The 23,958-nt window shown below is 39.4% G+C and overlaps 1 protein-coding gene across 2 annotated transcripts; it reads left to right on the forward strand.

Moving 5' to 3' along the window:
- Positions 1-3,420: 3,420 nt before the first annotated feature.
- On the forward strand, positions 3,421-23,415 carry LOC146162708 (SMAD family member 7-like). Of its 2 annotated transcripts, none has more exons than XM_083384130.1 (5): positions 3,421-3,955; positions 4,445-4,501; positions 5,490-5,561; positions 20,361-20,584; positions 21,564-23,415. In XM_083384130.1, the coding sequence occupies exons 1-5, from the start codon at positions 3,466-3,468 to the stop codon at positions 21,918-21,920; spliced, it is 1,200 nt and encodes a 399-aa protein (XP_083240256.1). In that variant the 5' UTR covers positions 3,421-3,465; the 3' UTR covers positions 21,921-23,415. The 2 variants fall into 2 exon arrangements, with proteins under 2 accessions (XP_083240256.1, XP_083240257.1); XM_083384131.1 differs by having other exon boundaries at positions 20,376-20,584.
- The last annotated feature ends 543 nt before the right edge of the window (positions 23,416-23,958 follow it).

A 23,958-nucleotide genomic window follows, 5' to 3' on the forward strand; every position in this document is an offset into this window, starting at 1 on the left:
TGCATACAGACAAGCATGTGAGAGTGAACGTTGAAGGTAGGCTACACTATCTATAAAAAATAATGATATTATGGAATTTGCCTATTACCTATTGTCCGTGTTTTAGTGGCAATTGTCAAGTTCTGATATTATTGTTTTGAAGGCATTGTGGCTTGAATATTTCTTTATTTTCTTAGTTTGCCACAGGTCAAAAATTGTTCGGGAACCACTGGTTTATAGCGTGGTCCTTATTTTAACCTTTTTACCTGGTGGACCTACTTAGCTTCCTTAAAAGAATAAGGCTTCATAATAACTGTACAAAAACCTCTTAGTAATTTATTATCATCGAAACTTAATAAAGATATGTTCATATAATCTACCATGCAGTTCATAATTTAAAAGGTGGCGGATCCCGCGAAACTTCCTCTGCCCAGTTTTAGAACCACGGGTCTATAGAAACTAGTGAATTATAAACTAGCTACATTGGTTATACTTTGTATTATAAAGTTTGTGTCAATTGGCGAATCAAAATCTCAACATTATCTGTTTCTTGCTCGAAGTAAATGCAGTCAGTCGATAGGGATCCGAAGTATGTTTTTATCGCACTTCATTCTCTCCGTACACTATCCGTCTAACACCAGAATAGCTCCCCTTAACAGCAAGGAATCTGGGGCTAAACCGCGAACAGGCGCGGGCGGTTTGGGGCCACTAAGCTGGGCTGTCGTTACTCCAACTATACTGAGTTCATTAGCAACTTGGAGCTGTTTTTCGGGAAGACATTTTTTGTCAAAAACGGGTGCTCACTCGTGGGACAACTTAAAATAAGTTCATGGAACTTACAATTTACAACTTAACAAGGATTGCTTATAGTAAGAGTGTCATTTATTTTGTCACAAAGATCTAGTGATTAAAACTGTTAACACGATTTGTAAAGAAAAGGAGACAAATTTCATTTTGAGCACTTTTATGTTGGTCAGTTAAGAAAACGTTTCCAAAATCAGCTTATTGACTTGGGTACAACTTAAACAAACTATTTCTTTGTTCGACGTGTTTTAATTTCCAAATCAAGGAATAATCCAGGACGTCTAAATATTTTATATCCAATGGCAGTTCTACTTTTAAATTTGCAGTTAATTTAGCATAAAATTGACAAAGGTGTACAAAAATAACTTGACTTCGTTCTTAAAACATTTAGCTATGCGTTTCTTTTCATATACGAAAATCGTTTAATAGAATTTAAATAAATTTTAATAACGAACTAGCGACAAAAAAGCATAAGAGCCAACTTATAAAGGTAGGTAGAATGGATTAATTGTCAATTATGTACAGTAAACACATTGTGTAAACAGACTGAATAACGGAATGCTCTACAATTGTTATCTATACCATTAGTGTGTCGGTTTTAGATAAACATTGTTCAGGCATTTTTGTCGTTTCAATTTGCCGCAATATTACCATATGACAGCGTTTGGAAGAGTTATATGATAAGCAGTGCAGCGTTTTACTAACCAGGCCAAAACAACCAAATCTGAACCCAGACGCATTAAATGCAGCTTTACAGTAGATACAGCGACGTCGCTATGCTTTTTAGTTTCAGTTTGCGGAGCCCGTCGGCCGAACAACGACTTTTTCTCGCGGTTTAGTTTGCGCTGTAGGTACAGCGTAAAGTCGACTGACCACAAGTCGCCAGTCCACTGAGAAAAAAGAGCGGGGGTTGAAATGGCACAAGGCCACCACAGAGAGAGCGAATGAGGGGCAGCAGTAACACAAAAAGCAGCGTGCGTGTGTGTAGCTTTGGCGAGCGGAGCGGCCCGAAATGCCGGCAAGCCAGTTTACGGGCGGGAGTGAAAAAGAACAGCGAGTAATGCGATACGTTCGCTAGCGCCGCCGTGTCTAGACAATATGAGAGGCCAGAAAAACGACGCAGCCAGTAGGCCTTTCGCGGGGTGCCTGTGAGTCGACCGACGGCCTTGTAAAGCGCCCATTCGTCGACAAGCATCTCAGCTTCATGTCGACTGCGGCCTTGTGGCGAGAGAGCTCGCGCCCGAAACCAATGGAATAAATCTATAGAGACGCGGAAATGTGTTGGTACGAATCGAGGAAATGTATTTTTCGGGCGACAAGCCACCGCTAAAAAAGGCTATAAATTTGTTTTTTTCGCTGCCAGCGGATTTCAGAGCGGCCGTAAAAAGGCAACAGCAAGCGTAGGCGATAGCAGTTGAAGTTCAGTTACTGTCGAATTAGCGGCAAGCCGCCCAGTTGCAAATGCAAATCCCCGCGGGGACGTTAGCCCTACGCAATTATCCGAACAGTTTTTTAGAGTTGGAGGCCTGTCACTCGACATTGCAGAGCGTTTTATTGCGCCCTCGGATAAGACGAAGGTTTTACTACCTTTCGACGAGTTTTGGAATTAAGATTATTCTAGACGCGAACTGCTTTAAGAGCGGGAAACGCAATTTGTTGGGAAATTGAATATTTAGGAGTTGATCAAGAATGAAACATCGCAATTCGTATGCTTTGCGCATTGCTTTTGAGTTGACAGATTTTTGCAGCTTTTATTGGCGTTTGTCGTTTGAAGGCAGGAAATGTTTGATCTGAGATAGTTGTAAATACCTTACCCGTCGTAAAAATTTAAGTAACTCTGAATATTTTGCTCACCTAATAGTCAGAATGTTGCTGTAAAAAAACTACTTCTTTTCATCTTTAACATTTGTTTTTATGTTGATTTTTCAATGGAATTTAATTTTCTTTTGAACAAGCAGATTTGATTTGTAAACCAGTATTTTTTAGGAACATGTCGAAAATGAATGAAGAATTCCCTTATCTACTTTTGTATGGACTTGATATTTGAAGTTTTTTTATTAAAATGTTAACTGCATTGCTTTTAAGCAAAACACATTTAAAGATGTGCTTTAAATTGCCCCAGTATATTTTATAAGTTTAGCATTTTTGGTCTCTGATGCAGCAGTCAGCTACTGATTACAATCTGCTTGTGGTACAGCACATTTTGCAGTTATGGGTCTGTTAGTATAAGGTCGGATATCGGCTGAAATTGTTTGTTGTTGTGTTATTTTGATATTTGCTTCACAGCAAAACTTAATAGCAAATACGGCCGACTCAAACTAAATGCATTAGGAGGATGTAATAAGTGTTCAACACTAACATAACATTAAGGTATTTGCAGAGATTGCTCTTTAGCACATTTTGTTAATGCCAATCATTTTGTGTCAACATTACAGCTGTATACAGTAAAAACACCAAAATTATTTGTTAAGCAGTACTACATAGTTTTGTTTATACTTGTGTTTTTGCCTTATATGTAATACAGTAGTAAAGAGTGGTCTACTAAATTGTTAATAAATTTGTAGAAACATGATTTTTTAAAAGATTTGGATTTAATTAACATGATTTGTTTTAGAGTAATGCAATCAGATAGGCTTTTATAAAAAAACTATCTATTGATTTTAGATTTGTTAAAAAAATCTTATGATAAAATGCCCGCCTTGCTATTATGATCTTTTCGCTGGAGAATGTGCAAAGGTGGCCGGTCGAAAACGAAAACGCAAAAAACTGGATCCGGAAGGCGACACGCAACCCGATGCCTCCTGCAGTCATGTCATGTTGACCTACTTCCGTAAACGCCAGCTCAAAACCAAGTTAAAGAGCAAAGTGATTCCCTGCCCGGACCCCAGTCATCGTTCAACCCTCGCCGCCGTCGAAACCATCATTGAGAGCTTCGAGCAAACGCAATTGGATATACTTAACCTTGCCTTGCAGTCGCGCGACGGAACCGGCAGCTCCTGTGTGGAACTGCCCGCCAAGTTGAAAGAGAACGAACGCAGTGCCGAACACACCATGGTCGTCTGTAAGGCCTACCGGTGGCCAAACTTAAACAGCACAACCGCGGTCAAAAAAATGCCATTTTGTAATTCTAGCACCGTTTGCCTCAATCCTTTCCACTATTCTTTATTTCTTGGTAAGTTCATTTGTTTTTTCTTGGGGATAGTTTCGGTATTTTTATGCAATATAATAGGATTTTGTTTCGTCTTCCTACATTTTCTTGGCTAAAGGAATGTTAGATAGTTTTTCTAGTGTTTATTTACTGTCAAACCAGAATGATTTGGCAAGTTAATAGTACTAAACAATAGCTCTAATTCTAATTATATATCTTTTCTCCAATTATAAGCATTAAAAACACAAGCAGTTTGAATAAAAAGAATGTATTGTTAACAAAGTTTGTTGTATTTTAAAAAAGTCCGGGCAGTTAAAAAGGGTCTACGAACCTCTGATCTAATGTTACAAACTATTTACCACAAAACTATTAGGTCTTCTGTACACTTTACATGCAAAACCAAAATTTAAATGAAATTAAAATGGTTTAATTTCATGTAAACTGTTGTTTTCCATACCATTCGGTTTAGTATACTGAATCATGTATATGTATAACCCTGTGTGTGAATTCCAGATATACCTTTTACCTCATTCCATTCTCTTTTCAACTTCGAGGACAGCGTATGTCAAGGTAAGCTACAAAGAAAAACACTTCAAAAACACTTATTATAGAAAAAAACATATTTATTAGGATGTGTTTGACAAATATATGCTCAACTTTAGAGCATATATTTGTCAAACACATCCTAATAAACTTTAAAAAAACACACTTGTCAATCAAACGTTTTTATTATTGCCGGTTTGATATTCTTGGCTGTTTAATTGACTCTAAAATCTGGACAAGTTTGTTTAGCTCTCGCGCCAATAAACTGCCAAAAACTACCAGGTTAGCCCTAAGCTGGTGATAAAAGTGCCCAGGAATTTATGGTCTGATCAACATTGGTTGCGTGCTAACTCCTCGAAACTAAGTTACTGCCTCCTGCCTTTACACTTGTTTGAGTAAGGAATAGCTAGGTCAACAAGAATGCTGTGTCACATTAGCTAATCATGGGTGAATCTTTTTTTTAATTTATAAATTTTTTTTTTTACTTTTAAATAGAAAAAATGTAGCTTTTATTCTTATACTTAACTAAAACAAAAAATAAACTTGTGCAAATGTTATTTTTTAATTTCAATTAATTAAAGCTTGTTCTAAGCCACATGAACTGTTTGTGATTTTGTATTGCAATAGCAGTAAGATTTTAAGGTGCATTTAAATTATAGTAGAATTTCACACCTTATCTTTTAGTTTAACTACTGCATCATGGACACTTTTGCATTTCACTGGAGGGCTCAAATTTTTTCGCAAAAAATGACATCACAAAATGGCAACTAAAAAGATAGTTTTAAATGCGAAGTTTTGAAGAGTTAGTTTTTTTAAGTTGTGGAAATAATTGACTAACTATCTGAATTTTGTGGAAAAAAACGCATGCCTTAACATTAATATTATGTACTTTTCATGAAGATTCATGTTATTTAGGTAGGCCGAGCACCCCAGTTTCCCTGGGGGGGTTTGGAGCACCCTAAGCACCCCAAATTATGTATAATATAATCCTTAATTATTCTGTTAAATAATTCAGGTGATGAATCATCCCACATGTGTATGGATACTGAAACCGAAACCGGGTCCAACGGCGTCTATATCCAACAAGGTAAGTCCATTGCCCTTCTTTTTTGCAGCCCTTGCTGCTTTTGCAAAATTGACTCCCCCACGGTGACCTACTAAGATTGGAGAACTTTTTTTTCAACAAAGTTTCTTGGTGGACCTTGTCAATAAACTAACTCCCTATATATAGAAATATCGGCCAATTAAAGGTATGACAGCTAAAGATCTTATTCTGCAATGATTTTTTTTTGTTTTTTTTTTAATTTAAATGTGTGTAACACATTTCCACAATAGGCAAAACTTGATGTATTTCAATAAAAAAACAAAAACGTAGGACAACTTTAATTAATCCTATAATTATGATGGCAAAAAAAGGATATTTTTTCCTGGGAATTTTAACATTATCCTATCTACTCTACTTCGGTGGGCCAGTAATTAATCTTATATAAACATATTAATAATTGATTGCCATTAATCCCATTACAAAGCCTATTCTAAACCACTTTTGGTGTGATAAATACATAAAAAAATCCGTTGTTGGCGTTTTTGTGGGCCAAAACTTTTAAGCGCAGACCACAATTTTTCCTCCAAAAATTCATCTTCCAAAAGAACAAAACAAAAGCGGAAACGAAGGTATTTTTGCCCTGGCGTTCTTTTCTCCCACTATCCTATCTATTCCATTCCGACCATTGAAGGCTGCGTTAGATAAACAGTAAATCTAGCGCCGTTTTGCTAGCTCTTTGGACAATACAGGATGCCCCTATCGTCGAAATTAGGAAGCAGTTGCCGCCTATTGCTCGTGCCTTTGAATTCAAAGAAGGTATAGGAAACTCGGAACATGCTTGCCTTACCTGGGACGGCCAAACAACCTCTGGGCAGTGTGATCGTGCGTCATTGTCCTATTCCAGTGTGGGAAAGCGCTTTCGACGCTGGCGTCGCCAATCGCCGCTGTAATTGTGTCGTAATTATCGTCGGCGCGATCTCAAAAGGACCAGAGTTATTATTGCGAGCCAGCGCTGGCGGATTGACAGGCTAGTAGACCGGCACTCCACATGTCGCCAACAGTCAGAGATACTACTGCGTTGTGCTTGATGTGGATTGTAGTAGGTCCTTTGAGGGCAAAAGGCCACATCCGTAAAGCGCCAGGCGTGCGCCCGATTAATTGCCCTTTCGAAAATGACATCATTACGTCGTCTGTTTGCGTTTCGAAATTACTACGTGTATAAATATAATCCCGCGTAACGGTTGGAGGTTTTAGCTAGGCGTAGTAGGAACATTAAAACATGCTGAAAATGACTAAAGTTATATTCGAAACGTTAGAAATGTTACCTACTTCTGTATGGGCTTTGATACTCCGTCTAACTACAACCTCCATTATCTTACGACTTATCCGTGAAACGTTCAAGTGATACCTACTTTTATATACGGCTTTGATATTTCTACGAATACTGCGTTTCATTTTTTTTTTTTGCACTTTAAAATTATCACGTGTCCCCCAAAATACTCGGTTTAACAGGTGTACTATTAGGCATATGTAGTTATTCTTTTACGACAACACTACCTATAATTTAAAGATTTTTTTTATAAAGCAAACCTTTGTTCACGTTGCATAGCTTTTATGCGTATTTTTTTTTTTTGGATAAGAAAAAAAAAACCTCTGGATTCACCCTAAAAAACGCAGCGGATATACAATTCAAGTTGGCCAGAACATCGTGTAGTTTTTTAGGTAGTGCGACGTTTCAGGTTGAAAAGCTTTCAACTTGTCAACTTTGTCTCTATTTACGCAAAACCGCTTTTACTACATCCCCGAAAAACCTTGTTTTTACACGCTCAAATTAAGTTGTTTACACTCGCGACTGTCGCGAGCTTTTTAGCCCTTTGAATAAATTAAAAACTGTTCAAAGTCGCTGTTAACAGTGTCCCAGAGCAAACGCTGTTGCGGTAAACTTGAATGTGTGCATTCGTGACAAGACGACGGGGCTACGCGAATTTTAATGGCGGCAATGAATCATTTAGGGATAAAATCGCCAATGTAAAGCAAGTAATCCGCATAGTATTTTCACGGTTTCCCCACAAACACATTATTCGCGTGACGCTATATTTTGCATTGGCGCCATTACTATTTTCAACCAATCTAAATAGCTGAAATGCAAAGTCGAAACATTCAACGGCAAATTGTTTTTTTTATTATTCTGCAAAAACAAGAAGTCTAGTTCCCCTCTAATTTTGTTGACTTACTAATGTTTGGTGAAATGTAGAAGAGCCTTTTCGGATCGAAAATATCGGCCTAAATTGTTTTATTAATTTGGCCTCGGATCGGCACCGATATCACCCTAGTATCGGACGAGTACCGATACTACCACTTGGCATCGACTCCGAACCGATATTATCGGACAAGCCTGATAGCTATGAGATCGGACGTCTGCACAGTTTCATGTAAAACACGCGTATAGGTTTCAAGACGATTCACCAAGTATCAAGCATCCCTGGTTGTATTAAAGTTAATTTTAAGCTAATCGCGCCGCAGAAAGTTTACGTCGTTGTCGGCTAAAAATAACGCCGGCATTCTGGGGCGTTTGCTCGCTCGGGCGAATCACCACTCGATTGCACATTGCCGATTCTAATCAGCGTTCGCGGCGGCTAGCGTAAAAGAAAGAGAAAGGCAAACGGGCCGCAATTAAAACTCGCTCCAAGATCTACGACGCCAGTTCAAAGACCGCCGAAATCGGGCAGCGGATAATAGCCAGTCTACTGGCGCCGCTGCCGAATCGCAGCCTTGACATTCTGGCATATATGGGCGGCGAAAGTAGCGGATTAGCAGCGCGACTAGGCGCCATTCGCTTCCCGAAAGCGAGCGCATTAATTAAGAGCTTAAGCGCCCGCGTCTTGGCTTGGACTCCTTATAGGCTAGCCTGGACCCCACCATTGACCCCGACAAGATGGGCCTTGTTCGACGTTCGTGGGTGCGTGAGATTGATGAGCAGTGTTTGTAAACAAGTCGCTTTTTCAAGTTATTTGCAAAAAATGTCCAAGTCATTTGCATCACAAAAGAATCGTAAATCTTATCATAACTGGTAAACTCATCCAATCACGAGCAATGTTTTGATTAGCCAACAAAAGTGTGATACTTAGTTGAGCAAACTGTTTCACAAGCAGAAATGCGATGAAAAGCTAACCACATTTGTTTGAAAATTATTTATTATCGCTCCAATCTTACTCGTTGGAAAGGCACTTATACTTAAGAAATACTATAGAATAGATAAGTAAAACTCGTAGTTAAAAACATGAGTAAAAACAGGATCAGACGTTTTGTTTAAAGGAAAATATATTTCGCCAAAGTGGCATCATCAGTTCCTGTAATATACGCGTCAGCGGAGCAGTGATCGACTGGCTAAAACCTGCCGCCGATGGTTATCGATTCTATAAAGATACACCCTATTATAGAATAGATAAGATCCGTTTTCAAACAAATCTTTGTTTAAGATCCATATTCGAGTATAAATGTTTAAGGGTTGGTTTTTAAGGTGATCGTTAAAGTTAGGAAATTTTGTTTTACGGTCTCAATTTTTAGGCGTTTTCCAATGTATTTCCCCAAGGCTCATATCCTCGACCAAGGTTTTTTGTTTTGCATTTTTAACCATTTTGGTCTGTTTGAAAACTCTTTTAAAGACAAATACGTCTATCAACCAAGAGCCGTGTTACTTGTTTTCTTGCTTGTCGGATATGTAACTTGCCAGAGCAAATATGCGTCACCTTTTGCGTCACAGCTGCTACGTCACTGATTTACGCCGAGAGTATGTCGACAAAAAAGTGCGTGCTTACGGCCGACCTAGGAAGCTTTATCCCAATTTGGGGATGAAGACCAAAAAAATAAATACTCGCAAAATTCAGTTGTTTATTGAACCGCGAACGACAGTTTTGTTGCGTGTTTTTCGCCAACTGTGACGGCAAGACTTTTATTGATCGCTTTGCGCGTCAAACGTGTAAAACGGCAGAGATTGGCGTTATGCTATTTCGCCCGTGTGACGTGTGTGATCTGTCTGTTTTATTTTTCTTACGGTCTCCCACGCGCGATATTGTCAAATTCTTGGGCTTTAATGAAAACGCCGCCTCTCTTAAACGCTACAGTTTCATATTCACGCTTTGACCAATTCGTTTCGTTGCAGCCTTAAAGTTTTCGTTTTTTATAAAAATCAACTTTAAAAACAAAATGATCGCAAAATTATCGTATTTTTTCGGTTTAAATCACTCGCTTATTTCCTTATTTATTCTCCCGCGAACATCGTTGTCTGCGATTTAAGGCGAAGCAGACGCTATTAATCTTGAAAAGCAATTTTTTCCACTTAGTACGCCTTTCACACTATTTTTTGGGGTGTATATTTGGGGATAGAGATGTCCGATAATATCAGATCGGAGCCGATTTCCGATGCCAAGTGGTAGTATCGGCAATACTCGCCCGATACTAGGGTGTTATCGGTGCCGATCCCATACCAAATTATTATAGGAATTTTAGCTATAAGTTGTGATCCAATGCAACAATTATTCGCCTTTAAAGTAAATTTATTATCCAAAAATAGTAGGTGGCAAATGGGAGTATCTAACTTTCCCAAGGTTAAAGCAAATTTTGGCCTTATAATCTAAAGCAAATGCCATTGAGCCACTCAATTTCATACTTATTTAAGCATAGTAACGACGTCATTTGGTATAGGATGGGATCGCGAAACTTTTTGTTCAAAATATCAGGTATTCTTATCTGAATAAAATGCCAAGTATTGGACATCCCTAGTTGGGAACGTAAATATGTTTGCTTGAAATAAACAAAAATACGACGCAATCAGCCCCGAAGACCGCCCTCCCCTATTTAACTTTCTAAAATACTTCAGTTTTCTGCTCATCCGAAACACACCACTCATCCGAAGACTCGTACACCTGCCTAGCGCCAAGCCAATTTGCTCGAACCCAAAATAACGTTTCGGCCATTAGGGGTTAGGGCATGTCTTTGGGTGCGGTCAGGTCCCCCCTTTGGATGCATTGTCTTTTACCCAACCCTAGGAAAGGGTCACACAGCTGTTGAATCCACTGTGTTTTGAATTTTAGGCCAATTTTGTTTACTTTTTTTTGTTGTTTTTTTATTGTGAGTTTGATCGGGCACTTTACTTTTTGCAAAGATAACATTCTGCCAGCAAAACGCAATTACGTAGGTTTTAGAGGCTTATTTGCTTAAATGACCTTCATTCTGCAAATGGAGTTACAAAAATTAGAGATAGGTTTAGCGATAATATCGGCCAATACTTCGCCTTTATCGATATATTGGTATCGATGAATTTTGGCTCATATTTTACTGCCAAAATATATGTACTTGTTTCGGAAAACAAACAGTTTTTTGTTGGCCTAAAAAAAATTGTTTAGCATCATGCCATTTTAACATGCAAAATAAGAGTTTAATAAATATGGGTAGATAATCTCAAAAAAAATGTTTTTTCTATTAATTTGAATTTTGACTATGTTTCAGGTATATAAATAATAATAAACGGGATCGGGTGCCGGTTGGCAAACTGCAAAAAATTGAGTATCAGTATCGGTCCAGAAACGTAATATCGGTCCATCTCTAATAAAAAGACGATAATTTTTCAGCTGGACCTAAGTTTAGTTTAGGGCCAAAGCACACCTTGTTTTGCTGAAACTGGCTTCGACAACAGCTTATTATATAACAGTGACGTTTGGGTGAATTCTTTTGCGCGATCTCAAATAACAGTGAATAACGCTTTTCGCAGACATTCCATTTTAATCACTGCTTAAACGTCAAGGCTTGGCGCCAGGAAAAAAGGTGTCACGTCAAGCTTTGTTGGCCTGACGCTAAGTGTCTCTCCAAACGCCAATCTCTGTCATTTTAATTTCCGGGTTTCGTCGTAATTTACTGCCAGCGCCAATCACTAGGTCACAAGTTCGACTTTCTTTCCCTTTCATTTAAGCTATTGGGCAAGAAATTGTTTTCGCGCGTCTCGTTGGCTAAGGTGGTTTGAAGTATGAAAGCAATTCGGAAAAAAAAAAAAAAAAAAAAAAAAAAAAATCGTTTCGTGTCGTGATGTTGGTGATGGCCAAGCAAAGACCTTGTTATTGTTTTGGTTGAAAAAAGACATTTTTGCTAAAATATTTCGGCAGAGTTATATAGGTCTTATGGGGAAAATTCTAGTTCCTTATAAAATTGTAATTTTCACTTTTAGAATTGAAATAAAATGTGCTGAGCTACACGCCATTTCGAATTATTAAAGTATATTTTCTTTGAAAGCTAGTTTAAAATGTGCATACATTTGAATTAGTTACACCGCGATTATAGGCGAACTTAAGGTACAGAGGACAAACCAAAAATGTTTTTCCGAAACTTACCAAAAGCGGTTGTTTACTGCGAGATTTGTGCGCAGAATGCGATACAACTCAAAAACTTGACAAAACGAAGTTTAAAAGCCCATTCAGAAGTAGGTAGCATTTTAAACGTTTCGAATAACTTTTATTCTAAATTTTAAACGTTTTCGAATATCATTTATTCGAAATGTTCAAAATGATACCTACTTCTGTATGGGCTTCGATATCCTTACAACGTCATACTACAACCTCCAACCACCATTATGCTCCAAAGTGTAACCTTTTGCCCGGGCCCGAACGCCTACCACGATGCCCGGTTTGGCGCCAGCGCGACTTCTAGACCATAAACAAGAGGAGACGATACGAGAAGGCTGTCGGGCCTCGTAATGCCACGGCGCTGTTAATTGGTCCCTTGGTGCCTTCAGCTCACGCCAAGAACTCGCCAAATCACTCATATCCTTCTGTTTACGATTGCCTAATCTCCCCGGCGCTTACACGCAAGGCCGGCGCGCCTGACTCCGGCCCTGGCGCCGTTCGGTTCCACGCCCAGGCGATAAGCGAACCCCCTCCCTCCACTCGCGCACGCGGAATACCCCCAGCGTCGCATTGTGACGTCATCTGTAACAACTTTGGACTACAAAGGGGTGTGCTATGAGAAGTGTCCCTATATGCGTTGACGATGATGGCCTTTGGAGATAATAGACGCGTAAGGTTAGGAACCGTGGTCGCTTAAAAAAATCACCTTCCTTTTTTTCGCAATGCTTTACAGCTCAGATAAAGGTGTTAGGCATCTCTGTTGACCTGAGCACCTTGTGACATCCGCTAGCAAGTTTACGACATCCTGTTAAGCACCGGGTTATGTTGCTTGTTGATTTTATGGATTCGTTAGGCCATGCTTCAAGAGTCCTGGCCCTTGGTCAGTTTAAATTTTAAATCAAATAAAAATTTCAAATAAAGACTAATTTCCACACAAAGGCCGTGAATTTTTTTTATGTTTTTGACCTGGATTGATTAAATATCCATTTCGAATAGCAACTTTTATTACGAACACATTAAGTAAAAGTTTTAAACTAAATATTTTCGGGATTTGTCCAGTTTAAAACTTTAAAAGCTCTTGCGACTTTCTGCAGACTTCTATTTTCAACAACGGTTTAAATGGTGTACTTAACTTTAGAAGATTTTGCCATATTTTTATTCCTTTAAATACCAGTAAAAAAAGCAAACTTTTTCAACTATGCTTTTCAACTTTTTCCACCTTTTTTCGCTCAGTTTTTCCGCCCCATTTTCTTTTTTTTACCGCTTTTAATGTCGAAATCAATAAGCTTAATTTGCAAACCGGTAAAATTGTGCGATTCAGTACTTGAAATGTTCAATGAAAATAACAAGCATTTCAATCACTGTTCGACCCCATAGTGAGGTCACAATCACGCAGACAATACGACGCTCGCGTTATCTTTCTCGATTCCCTTTCTCCCCCAAACGGCCTGCCCCATTGATTTATTTATGGGCCCGTATTTCAAACTGGCACCTGTAAAGTCCCTTCATAGGCAATTACAAAAAAGTTGGGTGTACTAGTGGTGCTTGGTGTAATTTCCTTTTCCTGGCCAGTTCTTCTACTTTTTCGTTATAGTCAAACTAAATGACGAAACGAAAACAGGTCTTTTTTGTCAAACTCTATAAATTCAGAGAGAAAGGTTATGGCATTAGTTCTGCCTAGTTGTGTTTCGCTAAAATGGTTTATTTATTGAAATGAAAACCCAACTATTTTAGTTCAAACGGTGAGTTAATGCGTTCATTCTTATAGCAGCAAAGAATATTGCTATCATGCTTTTTTTAGTGAAATCGTTGTTGATTGAAAATGAAGTTGATTGAAAATGTTTTTATGTATTTTTGATTGCTAAGCCACCAGGCGCTTGACGCTAATTGTATAGAGGCAATTCACACTTGCTATTTGTCAATCGTAATTGGAAAACGGCGAAAAATAAATAAATTAAGTCAGGTAAACTCTTTTGAATTTGCCGGTTTTATGCTTGCCATTCTAAAATTGTGTTGTCGGCCACAAGATCCATTTTGATGTGGGACAAAATGATTGGCTTTCGAAAGTACTTTATAGCATCAAATTCAGGGGCTTCATGATCGGAGGTTGAGGTAAGACGTACTGAGAATATCAAAGCCCCATTCTTTATACGCAACATTTAAAATACTACCTACTTATGTATGGGCTTTGATATTCTTACTACGTCCTACATTAACTTCAGTTACCAATAAAACGTATTAAAGACGCAACGAACATTAAAGTATAAAGCACTTAATTTCGTAGCACTGCTATTTTATACCCAACGCCTAAAAGACAACACACATCACAGTCGAAATAAACCCGTAAAAACACCAAAACTAACCATTTCGCGGCGAATACCCGCAAAAGACCGCATTTCTACTAGCTGTGTGTTCCGGCCAATGCGACTAGCGCGGCTTGACGTATAGAGGAAAAGACGTGGCGACCATATCTCAGCCGTATCGCACCGCGCTGGCATGTTTGTTTGATTTTGTCGAGCGGGCGACGTTTATGCAAACAGGCTCCTCACTTCGCCGTGTCTACTTTGATACCCGGGCCAGCGCCGCTTTTGTGTGTCACAATTGTTTGCCCTTGCGTACCCGGCCCGCGCGCGCTCCTTGCGTACACGGCCGATGCATTGCAACTCTTTGCGGTCTTTTTTGAAGTCAGACTAACTAATAGACAACTTCGTTTTATATTTTGACGAAATTCGATGTTACCATTTTGGGGAATAATCACTGGAAGTTGTAGAAAGACGTAGTAAGAATATCGCAGCGCATACAGAAGTAGGTATCATATATTTTTAAAATGTTTCGAATAGTTCTTTATTTATATTCAACATATCTAGCACGGATATTTAAGTAGCTTGATAATGAATTGCAAAGCCAAAAGTCATCTCAATTTTCTTGTATCATCTTCAGTTAATGTTAACTCTAGTCGACCTTTTTGGATTTTAAATTGATTATCAAACAATCAGGTGTATTTTCAGTTGCCCTTAACACACGACTAATAGTAAAATATTTGCTTAAGATAGTGTTTTGAAGTCCCAAATGCTTGCACATCCGGCGAGCGCTTAAAAAGCTTCAACTGCGTTTTAGCACGTTTCTAAACTAGCAAATAGCTCTGTGGCGGCTTTTTTTCGAAACCACCGGCACAGACAACGTTTCAATAGAAAGACTGTGACTTGAAACCGCACCCACCACCCCGCCTCGTAACCCCTAAACATGTTGTGAGTGTTACCCATGCCTACCCCATCAACAAACTATCTCAGCCCTACCTTATAACGGCTAGGTTTGAAATCCATTGGACGATTTTTGCAAATCGTTTTACTCGATTTTTTGATGAGTTTAGGAGGCCTGTGGTTCGAACACAAGTCTGACTGCTGGGAAGCACTTTCATTGTTAAAACTTTTTTGTAAGCAGGGTTGCCACGCAGTCGTGAATCTTTTGAAGTCTCTAAATTGATCTGCGTATTGAAATGCCTTTGAAAAACCTTATGAAAAGTAACTTGCTCGCCCGGTTCTTCACCCTATTCTGGCTTCGTCGGCACTAGAACGGCAAAAAATCGCGGTACTTCAAACGGTCAAAAATGGCCTGCAAAAAAGTAAAGTTCAAAGTAGTGATCGTTTTGCCTTAAAAGATGCAAAAAAGTCTCGAAATGATGGCGATTGTGCGTTTTTTAAGAGACCTAGTAGCAACTAGCTGTTAGATGTTTAGTAAACTATCGATTAATTATCGTCATAAGGTGAGCTCCAATCGCCTTTTATGTAAAGTTACCAAAAATGCTCGTCGTGCGTTAAAAGGTTTAAAAACGGCGCAAATTCGGGGTGATTGTGCGTTTCGAAGCTGCCTTGTATCCCGGCATGCCAAACTCCCAATCTACCCGTGAAATGTCTTTTAAATATTCGATCAATTATGGTCGTTAGTTTTGCACTAGTGATGTAAAGTTAACAAAAATGCTCTTTTCGCGTTAGATGATGCAAAACCAGCCCAAATCGGGGCTGTTACAAGGGTTTCGAAGCATCCTTGTATCCCTGCATGCCAAACTTCAAATCTACCTGGGCGGCATTTTCGCCAAAAGCCGAAAAATCGTTGTCGGCGGCGTCGGCTGTTTGTTCTAAGCGAGCAAGCCTTGTACAACAAGCAATGTTGTCCGCCCGGGCTTGGCTCCGACGCATCCCGGCTCTTCTTTCTCTCTCTTTCTCTCCCTCGCGTGACTATCTCACCCCGGTGCCGTTCCCTCACCGCGCTACACTCCCCCGCCGCCCTCTCAGGTGACTGCTCGTGCCCAGTGGTGCGTGACCAGCGCGCGCGAGGCCCGAGCCACTCAACTGTGTGTTTTGTTTGACCGATGCGTTATCTTCTTCTTGTCTAGCGATACAAAAGCCGTCTCCGCTTCTGGCCATAGGACTGGATGGCTTATACCTTGGGTTATACCTTAGTTATACTTACATCACAGGCATCACTTACTTTGTTATCTTGGGTTAATCAGTGGCACTAAACATGGACATTGGCCAAATTGTATTTGTCTTCTTCTTGTCTAGCGAGACCGTCGCCGCTTCTGGCCATAGGACACCTTCGGTTATACCTTGGGTTATACCCTAGTTATGCTGTACTTACAGGTATCACTTACTTTGTTATATAAAGGTAATCAGTGGTATTACACATAGACAAATTGTATTGATTCTTACAAGCTTTCGCACAACCGTGCTTTATCGGGTCAAAATAGAAAAAAAAATTGTAAATTTTGTTTTTCTACTTTGACGTAATGAAGCACGGTTGTGCGAAAGCTTGTCGAGAATTAATGTATAGAGGCACCTGATCACCCTATTTAGAATTGGACAAATACGGCCATTTAGATTCATTAAATTAGCCACCTATATACGAAGCAGCGACCTTACAACTAAAATAACCAATTTTGTGACATATCACCGCAAAATGGCACGAAACCAGCTGGACCTTTTGCCGGTTCGAAAGCAGCCTTTTCCATTTGTGTTTTTAGCACCAATGCATTTTGTTATTATGTTGCTTCTCAGGCAGAACACATTTTCCCAAAAAATGTTTAGTATAAGAAAAGTTAGGTTTATAATAGCTTGAGAGGTGCACCGCTTTGAACACCAATCAGCCAGCACAGAATATTCTTTAAGTGGCTGTTGAAAATAAACCAAATAATGGAAAGGTGTATAAAATTCATGTTTAAAATCGTTCAATTTATAACTGGTTATTTATTAACTTTAATGTAATGGGGACTGTTGCCATATGCATGCGAAATAAAAACTCCTGTTTTGACTGTTTAGGCCGCAACACGATGTTTAAACAACGCAAACTGGAAATAGACTAAAAAAAGCTTAATAAATTGGTGTACAAAAATGGCGAAATTGCTGAAAAAATGGTTCAAGACGAATGTGTTTCAACCTTACCGATTTTTGAGTTTTAACGGCATGGGATACCAAAGACGCTGAAAAAAACAATAAAAACACAGTTTCCCCGCCTTTTTCAATAAACCACCACAGGTTGCTACAGTAGCACCAAAAAATATCAAAAACCGCCAAACAAAACGAAACAAAATTCCCGGTCGAAACGCCAGCGTTTGAAGAAGCCGTCGCAAATCGTCCAGGTGCCACTGCCCAGTCAAGCCGCAAGCTCCGCGCTGCGAGTCCATTTGTTTTACGCGCCCTGACCGGCGATTACGACACATTACTGGCCTTCTAGACGCGTTGTCATTGTACAGCGGACACCTGGCCTGCCCCCCCCTCCCCCCATGTGCCTTGGAATGCCGGGTAGCGAGCTATTAGGTGAGCCCGTTCGTTTCAGCTACAGTGGCTGTATAGGTTGTATAAAGGGACGTTACACTCAGTCGTTTACGGAATTGCTTTTTGCCCGCTTTACTATCCGAACAAAACCGTTGGTAGCTCAATGCCTGCCCGCGCCCTCCCGAGTTTTGCGACTCCGCTTTTTGAAATGTATATGCCCCCACGCTTTCAGTCCAATGTGGTTTAGGGCGAGAGAGCGTTTGAATTTGTTGCTCGCCCCAGAGAAAGCTAAAAATACGCTTAAACTAGTGTTTTTCTAACGTTTTTTTTTAACTTACGTCACAGTAAAAATAATCCCAAAATATTCGCACCAGCATTAAGGTACACGTTTATTGTTTATTGTTATTTATTCTTGGTCTTTGCTTAAACAGTGTGATACGCTTCTTAGATTGTATATTTATCTTACGATAATGTCGCATTAAACAAAAACTCATAAAACACAACGGTCAAAAGTTGTTGTGTATTCGTGGATTTCAATTGAAAGACCAATGAATGTTGAAAGTGAATAAAGAGTTATTCGAAACGTTCAAAATGCTTCCTACTTCTGTATGGGCTTTGATATTTATGTGAATTCTGACTACAACCTCCAGCCATTATCTTAAGATTGTTCGAAACGTTAAAATGCTACCTACCTCTGTATGCGCTTTGATATTCTTACAATGCGCAAAGTGTCCCGCGAGTTTTTTAACGTGGTCTACCGCAAGTCGAGAAACTAAAGAGAACCACTAGCGAAGAATAAATTCCAAGTTAAAAAAACCCTTGACTTTTAACCGAATGTCGCGCCCGCGTCATTTCTCTAGAGCGGATAAGAACCGACTCGAAGATGGCGATCTATGTGCAAGGTATTTTGGCCAGTAACCGATCCGCCTTAAACAAAACAAAACGCCAAGCCAAAGCCCCGAACCCGAGAGGCGAGCGTATGCGGTGTTGGCTCGCTTGGGGGGAAATATGTTGACAGCTAGGCCCGCTTGCACCTGTACAACAACTGCAGCATTATAACTGAACAGCGGTCGTTGCTCTACCGGCCGCTGGGGAACGATCCCGTATTTGATAGCGGCCAATTTGCCGCCAGGGCAACTGCAAATCGGCCATATTACGTGGCCGCTTAAAAAAAGGTCGGCCTCTTTTGATTTTAAATCATTCTTAGGGTTTTCAGGCCGATTTTGTTGGTTTATGTATTGGAGCTAGCTGATTTTTTGGGTGTCTATGTTTGCTGACCAAAGGTTAAAGTTATGGAAAAGCGCAGATGATAAAAAATGTATAATTTTTCACAGTAAAAATGGCCATTTTTCGGCACCAAAGTGTTTCTCTCGCCGGTGTCAGACGCAATTTAGTCGGAGACCCGGGTTCGGGCGAAATTGCAAAGCTCACTGCTGTTGAAATGCACCTGGGCGATGTTCTAGCTGCGTCACAGTGATTTTGTGCCAGTTAAGTGCCAACCGCACCTATGTCGTACTCCATAATACTCCATATCTTTTCAACGGCGTCTAACCTGGCGAAAGTTCGTTCACGCTTTTAAAATTGTTTTGTTTTTTTACGTTAGCACTCACGTAATTGCATTGGTTTAAATCTTATTTTATTATGTTTAGCTTAAGTTATATATTAAGAAAGTGCATTAAGAACGATCAACTTTTTACCAATTTTTGTTTGTTTGTTGACCATGGCATTTATATACTGTTTTGTTTTCAAATTATATAAAAAAAACGTCTAGTTATCCAATTTAGATCGTTAAAAGGACGCAAAGTCTTTGTGTGTATTTTCAAACTTTTCAGTCTGCTACCACTTTAAACTTTTCCGCGACCCTTTTAGTTTAACAGTTGAAAACATATCACTCCTTGATTTGACACGCATTTGTTGAAGTAACGTGCATTTAATGGTAAAAAATTTTTAAAGCAGTCCAGAAAAACACAGCTGGGGTTATGAAAGGTTAAAAAAAAGTCACACACCAGATCCTGCCTGTATTTTATCTGCGCGTCGCTTTAAATTTTTAAGGCGTCAACAGCTTGCCAGATCTGCCAACGATTGTAACACGAGCCTTAGTCGTTGGGCAAGCTGGCGAAAAATCGTAATGCCAACGATAACCCGAGAATTTTGAGCCTCTTCTTGGTGGTAATGCGAGTCGAAAAATCGCACAATTTCTTGAAAAATCGTGAAGGTCATGAAACTTAAAAATCACATCCTAATCCCGACAATTTACAGCTATGCGAAAGTTTGTCGAAGGGTCGCGATTTTAAGCCGACAGCTCGAAATTTGTAAATGAATTTTTTTGTAAATCGTAATGCGATTCTTCCAGCTCAAAAAATATTGATTTAAATGAAAAAAAATACGAAAATCTCAAAAAAATTGCAAAATATTGTTTTAGGTCTGCACAAAAAATTGAAAGAATGTAGAAATTATTCTTTTTTATTTTATTTTTCTTTAAAACAACCCCAAAACCGCAAAACATCCTTTTTTTTAATTTTTATATTTTATTTTTTCGAAACAACTCGAAAACCACAAATTAACACCATTTCCCTATTTTTTTTCACCAAATTTTTTCCATTTTTTGGGTTTTTCCTATTTTTCTACAAAACCACCCCAAATCCTCAAAACATAATTGTCCATTTTTCTCACAGAATCCATGAGCGAAGACATCGTCCCATCGCCTCGCTCGCCCTACCCTGTTACGACTCGCAGCAGAAGCAAGACCTGGTGCTCTCTGGCCTACTGGGAGCGGCGGAGTCGTGTGGGAAGGTTGTTCCCAGTCAACCACAGTCACGTGGACGTGTTCGACCAACAGGCCAAGGGCGAAGGGTTCTGTTTGTCGGCTGTAGCGACCAACGACAGTGATTCGCACAAGGTAATAACGAAATGTATTGCTGCAGTTAAAAAGAGATAAATTGCTACCTAAAAATATTAAAAAAAAAATTATATATATTTATATTTCTGCCCCCAAAAAATATATATATGTTGATAATGTCGAAATATTGCTGCCCCCCTGAAAAAACATTACTGCCAAAACAAAAAAAAAATATATATATGTTGCAATGTTGCTGCAGTGGTACTTTGATTTTAAACTGCAACTGAAAATCAATTTTTAGGGAAAATATGCTGTATACCGCCATTTTACACAATTTCCGGTTGCAAATCTGCTTTGGCCGCATAGTCGGTTAAAACAAATCCTTTAGCCAGACTCTGGCCAGATTTGCAGATTATTTGAGTCCCGAGCCCGTATTCCACCCATTTACGTAACTAAAATACGGTGGATATACAGAAATACACTCCTAAAGGTATCATATACCTCACTCACACACAATACGAGTTTGGAAAATATTATTCCACCTTTACAATTTACTGCCTTAACGGTTTCACATTTGGTACTGCCATGCGCACGTCGGACTCTGGTGATCTTACGAAGTCTTACTCGAGCCCCGAGTCCGACTCCGACTCAGCAACCGTCCCACAAAGCACTTTTGTGTACCTTTTTCCAATTCGGTTTATCTCGGAATCATAAATATAGTGAAAATGGCTAAAATCATGTTTTTTGGGAAGGGGGAAGGAAGGATGCGTTATTTGTTCTTGTTGCTTTCTTTAATTTTTTACAAGCGCTACCTGATACCGATAACGATTTTTATATGCCTTGGAAATGGTTAGAATATAGATCAATTTAAAATGAAATTTAAATAACATTTCAGTGTCTTACCCCAACAAAATACCTTAAACGTTGAACACTTTATGGACAGCTCGACTTGATGACCGTAAGGCCCTTTCGCTGTCGTTGTCTTATACTTTATACTCAAAACACAAAAATCAATTGAATATTAAATTTTCCCAACCAGGTTCGTCGTCTAATCGGCAACGGCGTTACGCTGGCCTTGGACGACATCAAGGGCGAGGTGTGGCTCCACAACCGAGGGGAGTATTCAGCCTTCGTCCATTCCCCCGTCCTGGAGCCCCTGGACGCCCGGACCCCCCTCATCCACAAACTACAGCCCGGCCACTGCGCCAAAGTCTACAGCTTTTCTTTGGCTGAACGCGTTAGAGCCGAGAAGCGAGCTGAACAGCGACACCGAGCCAAAACGCGGTTCGACGGCAGCTCGATTCGTATCAGCTTCGTAAAGGGCTGGGGACTCGAGTACAGACGCCAGTGTATCACCCTCTGCGAATGCTGGCTTGAGGTGCTATTTAACACGTAGCGACGCGTGTTTTTTTCTGATTTTTTTGCGCGATGTTTCTTGTACTTTTTTTGTTATTTTATTTTTTTTTTATGCCCGTTTTTTGTGCGTGTTTTTTTGTGGTTGTCCGAAGCAGTTTCGCCGCCCCCTTTTTGGTTTCGCCGATAAAGCTCGGTTGAAATAATCTGGAGCTTATTTTGTTGACGTTGCAAAACACGAAACAGTCCTTTGTTTTGCTTTCTGATCTGCCCGTTTTCTCAAGTTTTCCAGCTTTTTTTTCTTAATTTTACCCCAAATCGTCTTTTGAGTCCGTTTTTGGTTCTTCCCTCGGCCCGTTTTCGCTTCAGTAAAGTCAAGGTATTTCAAATCAGTGACTGAAGTGCATTTAGTAAAGATCTGACACTATCGGACATACCTAGTCAAAATATTCTAATAAACTTTTTTTAAATTTCGCAGTAAAGTTAAGTTTTCGCCTGAATTTCCAAAAAAGCTCAAATAGCAGCCCAAAAGTTTTTTGTCCCCTTGCAAAGTTTCGACGCCATTTTGTCGGCCACTTGACCGATATTCGGTGCTACTTAAAGCCCATTTCTCCTTTGTTTTCCCTTCCCACGAAATCAGCCGAGTATTCAGGGTAGAAAAGAAAAATACGAACTCTCGCGAAAGTCGGCCATTTAAAACGGTTTCGATTTTGTTAAAAACGGTTTCCAACATTGATTCTCTGGCCTGTGTTGCCTCGTACCTTTTTTTGAATGCCGGGCTCGAGCACGATTGAAACCTGCGAAATTTCGACCTCTGCGTTTGACAGGTCTAGCGTAAAATGCCCTGAAACTCTTTCAACTTATTAGCAACTGCGTAGCGCCGTAACCCACGCCTTTTACTCAATGAAATGTATCTCAAACGATCTACGATTACCTCAATACTGCTTTCCAGAGCCACTGGGGTATACGTGTGACGTCATGTAGTGGCCATACCCCCCTCATTTATCCCCCAAAACACCTATAGTTTGCGTAATGCCCCCTTGCCTTTTAAATATCTCCCTCAAAATTATATTTTTTGTGCCTATGCTTTAATTTACGATTACCCTCAAAAAAGCGGAAAAAATGCGATAGGATTGAAAAAAACATGTCTATTTGCTCATCCAATAGCCGTAGCTTTTGCAAAGTTTTATTTTCGAACACAAAAAGAAGGCACAACGATCGTGAAAAATTAATTATCTTCATAGAAGCACCATTTGCCACATATTATGCTAAGTGAAAGCTCTTTTTTAAAATTAAAAAAATTGGGCTGTATTTTTAGGATTGCTAAAAGCAGCAGACTTTTTTTTAATTGATTGTCGTTTAAATTGTTCCAAATCCCTTTTTTTCGGTAAATTGTACAAAAAATGCCCCATTCGCTGTTCAACGTGAAAACCTATCAAGGAAGCTGTCGCCGTGTTGTTTCGATATTTTTATTAGTAATTATTATTTTTACGTTTTACGTTCTCCTTATTAAACTTTATTATTGTTATTTTTTTTATTATTATTATTATTAAAAATATTGAAGCAGTTCTATTGCTTTGCGTTGCGCAGAAGGTTGTTTTGTCGTTTTTTTTTTGGTTTCTTGTCCGTCGTTTTCTTTCTTTCATTATCTTCATTCGCCGAAATTACGCGAACAAATATACGGTTAAACTTGCCGCTGAAAAGCAACACGTTCTGTGAGTTTATTTTGCAGGAAAATGTGGTAGAGATTTTGTTTATCAACATGTTGAAAATGGGGAAAGCCTCATTTGAAACGTTCCCCTGTTTCCAACTACAACCTCCAGCAATTATGTTAAGATAGATTCGATACGTTCAAAATACTTCTGTGTTCATTCTACGTCTAAATGCAGCAACTTCCAGCTATTATTTTGGCATTTATTGAAAACGTTCACAAAACGCTACCTACTTCTGTATGGGCTTTGGTATTCTTACTACAACCCCCGGTCAATATCTGAAGATATATTCATAACGTCCAAAATGCTTCCGACTTCTGTATGGGCTTTGATATTCTTACTACGTCTAACTGCAATCTAAAGCCATTA

Source organism: Ascidiella aspersa, chromosome 3 (genome assembly GCF_963924565.1).
Source record: "Ascidiella aspersa chromosome 3, kaAscAspe10.2, whole genome shotgun sequence".
Lineage (NCBI taxonomy): Eukaryota > Metazoa > Chordata > Ascidiacea > Phlebobranchia > Ascidiidae > Ascidiella > Ascidiella aspersa.